Source organism: Necator americanus, chromosome X, assembly GCF_031761385.1.
Source record: "Necator americanus strain Aroian chromosome X, whole genome shotgun sequence".
NCBI classification, from domain to species: domain Eukaryota; kingdom Metazoa; phylum Nematoda; class Chromadorea; order Rhabditida; family Ancylostomatidae; genus Necator; species Necator americanus.
In genome coordinates, this window is record NC_087376.1 from 11,574,768 (window position 1) to 11,586,742 (window position 11,975).

Below are 11,975 nucleotides of genomic sequence, written 5' to 3' on the forward strand. Positions count from 1 at the left end.
AACACCATAAATCAGTTTTGGAGCTGTGGTCCCGAAGCGCTATCTGAATTACTGCACAAATTCTACAATGCAATTCAAATTCTTCTTCAGAGGCAAGCTTTGAAGGTTTTTTCGAGGTTGCAATTTTCTACAAAGAGGAGTGACGCCTTGTTCTCGTGAGGAATTTATCCCGAGATTTTACCAGGTGATTCGTATCATTCTAGGCAGCTTTTCTTTTGGAATATCTCGAAATAAAATAAGTTGTGTTGATGTTTCTCTTCTATTGTTCACTATATTTACTGGGGCAAAATATTTAGTACTTAGTCAGATACGGAAAGCGAAACATGTGGAGTCGACAGAAATGTCGTCCACTTTTAGAATAAGGAAATCCAAGAATTGATTTGCATGCTAGTACTGCATTATGTGAGATAAGTAGCTACTCCTTTTCCATTGTATTATGACAATTAACGTCCTTGAGAGGTAACGAATACATGCAAATATTTGTAAACTCCTTGAGAGGAGGAGAATCCTTGAAAGTAGATCAGAAAATCCATGAAATGGATCCTCAACGAGGAATTGCTGTGCAGTAGAGATGATGATATTCGTATTCGGTGAGCCCTTACGAACGAGATTTGGTCCCGTTCCATGCTCCCAGGGCGAAGGGTTGAAGAACGTTTGTGAAAGGGTGGTCGGGTTGGTGCTCGCCGACGGATTTGTTGATCACTGTACTACTTCTATTTTCTTCTTTAAATACATCTCCACACAAGATAACGTCGACTTGTGGATATGCGTGAAAGAACTTTCCTTTCCGTCAGCCATTTGTTCTAATTACCCTAGATTGAAGCATTTGTTTGTTGTCTTGTTGTTTCGTAGCACGCTGGTTCATTTTCACAACTTATATTGAAATAAACCTACATACATGGGGCAGCGTATACAAGTCTGGTTATTACCAGCACCGTCGCCCTGCATTCATTTAAAGGCATCACCCCACGAATCTGAGGTGGTGCAGATTTCAGGTGGAGTGTTCGTATACGGGATGGGAGACTAGAGAGGGGGGTGATTCCGTCCATTTCTTCCTAATTGCCGTAAAAAACGGCCCGAAAGATGCGGCGCCGCATAAGGCTGGCGCGCTCCAGTCGAACTCCTTGAAGAAAATAGTGCGCCAGAACGCCTGAAGCCGTATCATCTGGGCCGTTTTTTACGTCAATTAGAAAGAAATGGACGAAATCACTCCTCTCTCCATAATCTCCCATCCCGTATACAAATACTCCACCTGAAATCCGTACCACCTCAGATTCGTGGATTGATGTCTTTAAACGCGATCATGCACCTGAGTATACGTCTCGGGGGCATACGGGCCACATAAATTGCACTCTTACTCTTTCCCAAACACTGCGAAAACTTGCTGTCGTCCAGCACACTGCCAGAGCCCTTACTTCCAGATGTCAAAAGCCTAGAGAGAAAACGGAATCTTTGGCAACAAAAATTCGCTTCGTAACGCTGAACGGCCAATCGCTGTCGAGTGAACCTTAACAAATTGCTCTATCCAGGCTGCTACATCTGCGTGCGCATTTGCTGCACTGCAGAAATTGTAGCACTTCTCGGAATAAGCATAGAAAGCTACATTATGTACTACGGCGTTGCTGATGAGAAGTAGTAGGTTGCGCGGAATCTGTGAAGAACGACTACAATAACATGATGGAAAAATTTGGCTCAACATCGCGAACAAGCGCCTTTGAACCACTGCGGGATCGCAGATGACTCAAACTTTGGATCGTAATTGCTCACACATCTATGAAAACCGCTGAAGACTATCACAAGGAATCTCTTTGTGATGAATTCACTATGCTGATGTCCAAGTTAGATATCCAGCAGGTGGCTATCATCGGAATGATGATAACCTCCTTGTTGATGCGAACGCAATGATGGGTCTCAAGCAACAATCCGATGTGCTTGGGAAATGATCCTATCTCCGTCGGAACGTCGGACAACGGTAATGGATTTCGGTATCTTTGTAAGCAGGAAATCCCAGATCTGTGTGTATCTCTGCAGTTTATGTAGATTTGGAGACTCTTTTAACTGCTTTTCTTGTCTACTGTTATTACTCTCTGCAGAACCTATTGTTCGTTCTCAGGGAGATTATGGTGAATGATGTCAGATTCGATGAGCTCAAACAACTGCTCATTGTTAAATCTTCGCGTCAGCTATGCCGCGCTGTTTGATGCTCTTCTCAGTATCTCACCAATAAAGGATAAAGGATAAAATTTCTGGCGTTAATCAATCCACTTGGGGTGCACCCCCATATTCACTTCAATTCAATCGTTTGAGGTTTACGAACATGTAACTGGCCCATACAATGACTTGCGGTAGCCGATATGTCAAGTCACTGTTTTTGTCCTCCCAGACAAGTCTGGTACCAATTTAACGCCCCGGAGGGATTAAGGGCTTGGTGAGCAGTAGGACGGACTCGAACCTCCGAACGATCGCGCAGGATGCGGAACCTCTAACCGCTATACTACATCCGACCCAACAATAATGGCAACATTTACTGAAAGTTATTTTTTCTTTAACCTCAAATCAATTGTTAGAGACATGGATTTGGAATTTATTTTAAGAAAAAAATGATGTGTTAGTAGGACCTCCTCTTGCACTGTTCAGGAAGGAATCTACTATTAGAGCAACTTTCAAAAAAATTTTCAACCCTTATAAACTGCCATTTCTATTTCTTCCAACAACGCCAGTTGTTTTCATTCATGGTTGAAAGTAATCACAATTGGTGTGCGTGTTTTTTTAAAACAAACATCACGATTTTCACCAGAAAAAAACTCAAATGTGGTTCGAAGTTCCACAAGTGGTCATTTATAAACATATTGTGTTGGATTTGAGGGTTTTTAAACGGAAGAAAATGGCAATCGCCAAAATATATGTAAGCAGTACAACGAGAAAAATTACGAAAATGTAACACAATGAAAAACAAAAAAACTTCCTCTCAGTGTTCTATTGAAACCATCGTTGTCTAATTTTATCGGAGGAAATAGATCCTCGTTCTCCTCGAATATTCACTGTCGATTTGTGAGGGCAAAATTCTCAAGCGCGAAGAGAAACAGAGGGTAGTATTTCTGAGAACTGCTCCTTTGTAGTAATTATTGAAGACGTAGCAATTGAAACAGCAGAAAAATAGAAAAATCCGAATTGACATTGAGTCCACATTTGCGATTCTATTAAGATGCACGTTCTATGTTAGTTTCTGAATATCAGTGACACATGGTGTGTGTAAATAAGTTTTTCATACATGTTTTGATACATTTTACTCTATAAAAATCTCCAATACACTAATGAAAAAAGAAGAAACAAACTGAGTTCAAAGAAACAAGAAACAAGACTACTACGGAAATGTATAGATGGCTTGTGAGTGTCTATACCGAGGAAATGAGTGGGAATTTCTAAGCATTCGCTTTCTTGGTCATTTTGAAGGATTTAACATTCACAATTCACTCTAAAAAAACAGGACAGGAGTATTCATATGATATCAGGGCGGTCTTACTCAGACGTAAACTATCTCTCGGTAATATCACATTGAAAATTTCATTTGAAATGGTAAATTTTTGCAGACATTTTGGAGAATCCTTAAAAATTACTTCGAAATTAGTTTTCTGTTTACTATAATTAAAGAGATCCTCTTCTGAATGACTCAGAAAGATTCAAGAAGAATTTAAAAAGAGCCATAGCAATGAATTGGTCACTCTCAGTCATTCGATTTGAGGAATACGGCTCTACTGCTATACAAGTCAGCCATTAATAATACAGTCCCTATCTGTTCCAAGTGAGCAACACTTCCTCATATCGTTGGCGTATGTTATATATTCTAGATGAGCCTAGATATTCTAGATATTCTGCCGAGCCAGTATGACTCATGACATCCTTGTATCCCGCACGTCGGTCCGGCCAAAAGCCTGCAATCAAGTGACTGGGAGATGCAAGGGAGGCGGTTTGGAGTCGCCTCCAACAAATAAGCTCCATATTTCCACTCCGGAAGTTCTCCCAAAAACTCATGGGACTAGAGCATTGCAACCTGCCCATGGGTTTTAAAATTTTTTGCATGTCACAGTAATAGAAAAGAGTCTCCTGATTCTGGAGGAAAGTCTGGTACGGTAGCGCCAGGAAGGACGAGGTTGCAGGAGTCATATAGGCTACCGAAGCGGAAAAGGACTAGGATGACGACCTGTACTTATAACGCACGTACGCTTGCATCGGAAGCGGCCATCGAAGATCTGATGATGCAAGCCAAGAAGATCAAATACGAAGTCATCGGGCTGACCGAGACGAGACGACGTCACCCTCTCGACGCCGTATATGAAACTGGAGAAGAACTGTTCTTAGGGACATGCGACAGTAGAGGTGTTGGTGGAGTTGGCGTCCTCATCAAAACGAGTATGGTAAAGAAAATCGATTCTTTCAAACAACTTACGACCCGAATCGGACGTCTGCGGATGAGAAGATGTGGTCCAACACCAGCTTTGACTACCTCGTCGCTTACGCTCCAACATCAAGCTACGAAGAATAAGAAGTCGTAGCTTTCTATATGGACCTGGAGAAGTTCTACCGGGAAGATCATGCTTTCTACAAGCTCATAATTGGCGATTTCAACGTCAAAGTTGGCCCAAGAAGAACGCTGGAGGAACTTCACATCGGGACCCACGGCCTACAATGGAACGACCAGGGGGAGAGGCTCTCCGAGTTCATCATGACGACTAAGACCATCCATGGGAACTCGCAATTCCAGAAGCCCTCCTCTCTACGCTGGACGTGGGAATCACCCGGTGGAGGGTACCGTAATGAAATAGACCACATCATCGTCAATAAAAGGTTCTGCCTGACGGACGTTGCTGTTGTACCAAAGTTCTATACGGAATCGGACCATCGCCTCCTCCGAGGAAGATTTTTCTTCACAAAGAGAGAAAAGAAAGCCGCCAAGTTCAGAGAGCGAAATCCCAGAACTATCATTAACTGGGATCTCTTCGTTACTCTAGCCGGCTTTTGGGAAGATTCCGCAATGGACAACATCGACGAGGAATACGGCCGGCTCGCTGAACAACTTCACGACTGCGCGAAGAAGGCTGAGAGTTTTAAAACCACCAGGAGATGCCTGTCTCTTGAAACTCTTGAGCTGATACGCCAGCGTGGAGCAGCACGAGCCGCAGGGAAGCAAGAACTCACGTCCGTTCTCGCAATGCTTTGCAGAGCGGCGATAAAGGAAGACCTTAAAGAGAGAAGAGCAGAAGTGCTGGCTGAAGCTGCGGAGGCGGGGAAAAGCATCCACTATGCTCATCGAGACGGAGGGCAAGACGAGGATGACTGCTCTCCGGAACCCGAAGGGAACAACCATTGCATCGAGAAGGGGGATGGAGAAAATCATCTACGACTTTACTCTGATCTCTTCGACAGCCATGTCCACTTACCTCCTCACCATCTGAGGGAAGATGGACATGTCATTCCAGAGGTTCTCCCGTTCGAAATACGACATGCTGTCATATCGGAAGGAAGTCGTACGGCACCCTGTCCTGACAGAATAAGACGAGAACACCTGAAGAACCTTCCACCAGCACTCATCGACACCCTGGCGAAGCTCTTTACACGTTACTTGTCGAAATGCAAGGTTCCTAAACAGTAGAAGACCAGCAAGACTGTGTTGTTGTATGAAAAGGGGGATCCACATGACATCGGCAACTATCGCCCAATCTGTTTACTGTCCGTCATCTACAAGCTTTTTAAAAGAGTGATCCTTAATAGGATTGAAAAAGTCTTGGATGAAGGACAGCCGTGCGAGCAAGCAGGGTTTCGAAAAGGATTCAGTACGATTGACCACATTCACACTGTTTCGAAACTCATCGTGGTATCTCACGAGTACAAAATGCCGCTCTGTCTTACCTTCATCGACTTGAAGAAGGCTTTCGACTCAGTTGAGACGGAAGCGGTTGTGGAAGCTTTGGACAACCAAGGCGTCCCTACTCAGCACATAAAGGTACTTCGAGAGTTGTACAGTAACTTCACGACCGGAATTTCGCCATTCTACAAAAATATCGTCATTGACGTGAAGAGGAGGGTCTGACAGGGTGATACAATCTCACCCAAAATATTCACAGCCACCCTCGAGAAAGCAATGCGAAAGTCGGAATGGGACGCCATCGGAGTGAAGATTGATGGTCGGCAGCTACACCATTTGTGCTTTGCTGATAACATCGTGCTGATAACACCTAGCATCAGCCAAGCGGAACGAATGCTGACCGAATTCGACGGAACATGTGGATGCATCGGTCTTCAACTGAATCTTCAAAAGAAGATGTTCATGCGCAACGGATGGGTCTCGGATGCCCCATTCAAGCTCAACGGAATGAACATATCCGAATGCACTAGCTACGTTTATCTGGGTAGGGGATTGAACATGATGGAAGACCTGACCCCCGAGCTGTGCAGGAGGAGACGAGCGGCTTGGCGAGCGTACAAGAGCATCGAGGATGTAGTGAAGAAGACCTGGAACGCTGGGCTCCGTGCTCACCTCTTCAACACCACCGTACTTCCTGCTTTGACCTATGCTTCGGAAACCTGGGAATTTCGCAAGCAGGAAGAAAACGCGGTGAGCGTCACTGAACGCGCAATTGAGAGAGTGATGTTAGGAGTATCCTGTTTCACGCAAGTGAGAGACGGGATTCGAAGTTCTCTCCTACGTCAGCGATCGAAGATTATAGGCGCCGCTGCGTTTGCCAAGGAAAGTAAAATAAGGTGGCCCGGACATGTTACGCGCTTTAACAACGACCGTTGAACCAGAGCCGTGAGCGACTGGGTTCCCCGCGATATTAAGCGCACTACAGGAAGACCGCCGACCCGATGGTCAGATTTCTTCACGAAGTCCTTCAAAGAAAAGTATGATGCTCTTCGTGTCCCACGCGAAAGGAGGAACGACTGGGCTACTCTGGCATGCGATCGGGAAAAATGGAAGAATTACTGGCGCCCGCTCGAAGATCAACGGGTGTCAAGGTGATCAAGGTGAAGGTGATTATGGATAGCTCCATACAGAATAAAATGAGGCACTTATTTGTACAGTCTAATAAAAATTCTCATTCATAAAACCTCCGTGATCCTTTCGATTATGCTGGGATGAACATCCGCACGGTGGTGCCCATGCGCCTCGAGGCCTAGAAAAGTCTTACCTCTAGGGCTCGAAATCAGTTACAGGCTGGGCAACAATGATACACGCGCTGTCGTCTGAGAATTGCGCCGGTTTAAATGCAGTGACTTAAGTAAGAAGCGATATCTAGTTCTTGTAAAGAAATTGTCTTGGCATTTTACAAGATGATTCGTATCATCTGGGCAGCCTTTCATTTAGAATGTCTCCGAATAAAATAACTCGTGTTGATGTTTCTCTTCTGTTGTTAGCTATATTTACTCGAGCGATGTGTCGTATGAGTCAGGTAAGGTATGAGGACGAAACATAATGTACGGTCGACAAAATTTCTATTCAATTCTATTATTAGGAAATCAACAAGTTTCATCGATCTGCATTCGATTATGTGAGGATAACTAGCTTCTGTTAGTGCTTATAATCACGATGGGAGCTGTCCTTGATAAGAGAATGAGAGGCAACGAGTTCCTACAAGCATTCGTGATGTTTGTTATGTTTTATCTCTGACATTAAACGAGGCGCATCGAGAAACGCTTAAAGCAGCATGGTGTCGCAACACTAAAATCACATTTATTCAACGCACGTAGTTTTAACAATAAAATCCATCATTTGCAAATGTTTCTTTGTTTGTATAAGCCTGATCTTATTTTTATTACTGAACCCTGGTTCACTACTAAAATCTTAGACCCTGAGCTGGTTGGTAACCTACCCTATAATGCAGTTGAAAAGTTCGACTTTCAATGAACCTCGGCATAGTTGAATGTAGTATCGAGTTTGATAAGCTGCACACGAGGTTGTTAAATAAATTTATTGGCTAACGTTTCGGCTGTATCGCCTTCTTCAGAGCCCGAAAAGGGCTATTCAATCTACAATTTAAACGAACAACCTCTCCACAACTAAAGTGATAAACTCCACGCCTACTTTCAATCACCAATTTAGCGACTACGCCGAACGCTCACCTTAAATTGGAGACACCTAGCATGGACCGCTGACTGGTCGATCACGAAGGCGAATGGTTCGAATGTTACATTTGAATAGAAAGAACCATTCGAGATATGGCGCGAGTTCCCGTATTATCGACAGACATTCGCCTTTGCGGTTCATTTTTGGATTGGATCCAAAATGCTTCCAGCGATTTTCGAGCCAACGTTTTTGATTCGTGCGCTAAAAATTGGACCCTATTTTCAAAATCGGCTCCGTCGTGTCTTTGTGTTCTATGGGCACCTAAAGGTGTCCATTCTCGTAACCTATTCTTGTCGTTCACGTGCTCTTTGATGCGGACATATAGCAGTCGTGCCGTTTCACCGACATACTCGTCGCCGCAGTTCGTACAATAAATCAGGTAGATTACTCCGGATCTCAAGCAGTCTCCTAGTCTACCTGTGGGACAAATAATACAGTTCGGTGTTGTACAGACGGTATCGTACAAACGATTTCGAACTAGCTGACGTTTCAAATTGTTCGGTGGTACTTCAACGACCGAAACGGAGCTATCCAAGTCTGCTCCCCATTGGGTCATTGGGAGATTGACAATCCGTGTAAATTGAGTCATTAGATACATTCGTATGCAGTGCTTCGACATCGAAAGACTCCATGACACAGTCTCTTGTCAGGTGTGCTGCGCGTGGGTGGTCTAGGAACATACGGGTATTTGTCAAATGGGCGGGTATATGGCTCAATACTTGCGCAAATATTGTGTTTAGGAATCACCACATCCTATCCGTAGGACCTCCTGCACTACTAATCATAGGTCTTATTTTGAATGTAGCAGGGTCAGTGGAAGCCAGATCGCTACTGGACTGGAGTTTGTGCGTCTTGATTACGAGATAGAGCACTGGACAGGTTGGCAGGTCTTAAGGCGAGCAATGAAAGAAGGAGGAAACTCAGCGGGTTTTGCTACCCTAATCCATTGCTCGTTTAAAAAAAGGGATTTCTTCATGAACCCACTAACGGAGGATAAACGATATAGTGAGGTATCTTGCAAGTGTCTTTCTGTTATTGCAATATCCAGCTGGTGTGGAATGACCACAAACTCCCCACCATTATCACTTGTGGATAACCTTATTTGTTTAGAACTAATCAACTCTCGAACTTCCTTAATACCTTGCTTTTGTGCAAGAGAAATGTTAGACCTAGTTCTGTTCTCACGAAATCAAGCTACCGTTATATATATATATATATATATATATATATATATATATCGTTTGCAAAGAACCGGAATTTCGCATCTACAGCTGGGTTAGCGTCTCATTGTTTGAAGAACACACACGAGAATGGAGTCGCGGTAGAGACTCTTTCTGAGTGATCTTTGGTTTCTTTCCCTGTTGTTAAAATTTGCTTTTCTGCGGAGCCATTTCATGTAAGGCACAAGTGGTCCTGCGCAAAACTACAGTTGAAATGGGCTGCGATGGAGAAAAACTAGGACCCAATTCCAAAACCGAACGCGCATTCTCAAAAAGTGTGAATCCTCCTAACAGGGTCACTCGAGAAGCATTTAATAGCACACCCTCGTTACAAACAGTGTCGCGTTCACTCCTGCCAAGAAGGGTCATAGCATTTGGTGGTTTTGCATTGTCGCCTCGTGATGTACTCAAAAGGCAATCGAATTTTCGCTGGAGAGTTATTTTGAGGTTAGATCGAATAGAATTGCAAATCAAAATCGACCCATCCACTATTCTTTTCCAGAGACGATCTTCCAAATCGGCTCCGTCGTGTCTTTGTGTTCTATGGGCACCTAAAAGTGTAAAAAATTTTAAACGAAATAGTATCGTAAGCCCAGTAATAAAAACATCTTGGTTCATTTTCTTTCTGCTCATCCATTTCATATGAAGAAAGCTGTGCTTAACAACATGTTTCGCACTGCAAAAACCGTTTGTAGTGGACCTGAGGAGAGAAAGGAATCGTTAACTTTGGCTCACGAAATTCTGCTTCTAATGGTTATGAAATCCGAACGTCTGAAACGAAACGATACCGAAGTGAACGAACACGGCAGTTGGAAAACCCCACCACAGATAAGATACCTCTCTGCTTTCCTTACATCTCCGATGAATTGAGCACTGCCATTAGGCAGTGTTTGAGGGGAGCAGACTTGGATAGCTCCGTTTCGGTCGTTGAAGTACCACCGAACAATTTGAAACGTCAGCTAGTTCGAAATCGTTTGTACGATACCGTCTGTACAACACCGAACTGTATTATTTGTCCCACAGGTAGACTAGGAGACTGCTTGAGATCCGGGGTAATCTACCTGATTTATTGTACGAACTGCGGCGACGAGTATGTCGGTGAAACGGCACGACTGCTATATGTCCGCATCAAAGAGCACGTGAACGGCAGGAATATGTTACGAGGATGGACACCTTTAGGTGCCCATAGAACACAAAGACACGACGGAGCCGATTTTGAAAATAGGGTCCAATTTTTAGCGCACGAATCAAAAACGTTGGCTCGAAAATCGCTGGAAGCATTTTGGATCCAATCCAAAAATGAACCGCAAAGGCGAATGTCTGTCGATAATGCGGAAACTCGCGCCATATCTCGAATGGTTCTTTCTATTCAAATGTAACATTCGAACCATTCGCCTTCGTGATCGACCAGTCAGCGGTCCATGCTAGGTGTCTCCAATTTAAGGTGAGCGTTCGGCGTAGACGCTAAATTGGTGATTGAAAGTAGGCGTGGAGTTTATCAGTTTAGTTGTGGAGGGGTTGTTCGCTTAAATTGTAGATTGAATCGCCCTTTTCGGGCTCTGAAGAAGGCGATACAGCCGAAACGTTAGCCAATAAATTTATTTAACAACCTCGTATACAGCTTATCAAACTCGATACTACCCTATAATGTCCATCGTTCTGATCGATCCGTGAAAAGAGGAGGTGGAGTTTGTGTTCTTGTTAAGGACTTTATTAGTGCCTATTCGTTACATCTGACAAAGATCTGGAAACTGACTTAAAAGCCAAACTTAAAGCTGACTCCGCTAAAATTTTGTGCCTCCGACATAGTGCTTCGACATGCGACAAGTCGCAGCCTCGCTTCTCTGTACCGTCCACCAAATAGCTCCGCAGCTGATGATAAAAATTTAAATACTCTTGTGGTTATAAATCTTGTGGTTATAAATCATCATACAATCATTCTTGGCGACTTTAGTCTGCACGTAAATTGGCGAACTCAATACCATTCAACTCATCTTCATCGTTTTTCTGAGATTTCTTTTTCCAACGTTAGTTTAGTGCAAAATGTAAACACCTACCCATGTCGATAGAATTCTTGACATTATTCTTGCACCTAGCATCTTTTCTCTCGACGTCAAGCTTCCTCCACAGCTAGCCTCACAATCCGCTTGAGACACGTGTAGCTACATCAGCACCAAGAATTCCCATGCCTAACTATTCTGCAGCTGACGACTCTTCTTTGAACATCAATTTTTCCAGTGTTGATTGGTTTATGGTAGCTGATCAATACTCCTCATGCTCTGACTTCTATTTCAGATTCTGTAAGGTCTACGAAGGTCTGGGGAAGTTTGTTAATTTTCGATTCCCTAATTTTTTCCCTTAAATCTACCACGTCAACTAAACACCTTGTTCTCTCAGGGGCAACGTCTTCTTAGGAGTTAAACTACCCCCTACATAGCCCACTACACAAGAAAGTATGTTCTGATATTGACTTTCATATGAGAAGATACTTTGTTTTTGGGAATGGCACTTATCGCGCAGAAAATCCTCAAAGCCCTTCTACTTATATTTAAGGCACGAAATAAAGGCGAATTCTAGGCTACTTGGTCTCGTTGATCAGACCGGAGCTACTTATGTTAGAAAACTGACAATGC

General features: G+C 43.6%; 4 protein-coding genes across 6 annotated transcripts; 3 read left to right on the forward strand and 1 right to left on the reverse strand.

The window, feature by feature from the left end:
- Window positions 1-4,193: 4,193 nt before the first annotated feature.
- On the forward strand, window positions 4,194-4,553 carry RB195_022433 (uncharacterized protein; the record flags this gene model as incomplete). The annotated part of the gene is made up of 1 exon (XM_013445406.2): window positions 4,194-4,553. One exon carries the CDS (start codon window positions 4,194-4,196, stop codon window positions 4,551-4,553), a length of 360 nt encoding a protein of 119 aa, XP_013300860.2.
- Window positions 4,554-4,561: 8 nt separating this feature from the next.
- Window positions 4,562-5,650, forward strand: RB195_022434 (uncharacterized protein; the record flags this gene model as incomplete). 2 transcript variants are annotated; one of them, XM_064209556.1, is made up of 1 exon in its annotated part: window positions 4,562-5,650. In XM_064209556.1, one exon carries the CDS (start codon window positions 4,562-4,564, stop codon window positions 5,648-5,650), a length of 1,089 nt encoding a protein of 362 aa, XP_064065436.1. The 2 variants fall into 2 exon arrangements, with proteins under 2 accessions (XP_064065436.1, XP_064065437.1); XM_064209555.1 differs by having other exon boundaries at window positions 4,724-5,650.
- A 240-nt stretch (window positions 5,651-5,890) lies between these two features.
- Window positions 5,891-10,212, forward strand: RB195_022435 (uncharacterized protein; the record flags this gene model as incomplete). Of its 2 annotated transcripts, none has more annotated exons than XM_064209557.1 (3): window positions 5,891-6,001; window positions 6,092-6,613; window positions 9,991-10,212. In XM_064209557.1, the coding sequence occupies 3 exons, from the start codon at window positions 5,891-5,893 to the stop codon at window positions 10,210-10,212; spliced, it is 855 nt and encodes a 284-aa protein (XP_064065438.1). The 2 variants fall into 2 exon arrangements, with proteins under 2 accessions (XP_064065438.1, XP_064065439.1); XM_064209558.1 differs by lacking the exon at window positions 9,991-10,212 and adding an exon at window positions 6,849-7,043.
- On the reverse strand, window positions 8,184-8,711 carry RB195_022436 (uncharacterized protein; the record flags this gene model as incomplete). The annotated part of the gene is made up of 1 exon (XM_064209559.1): window positions 8,184-8,711. The coding sequence occupies one exon, from the start codon at window positions 8,709-8,711 to the stop codon at window positions 8,184-8,186; it is 528 nt and encodes a 175-aa protein (XP_064065440.1).
- Window positions 10,213-11,975: the final 1,763 nt, after the last annotated feature.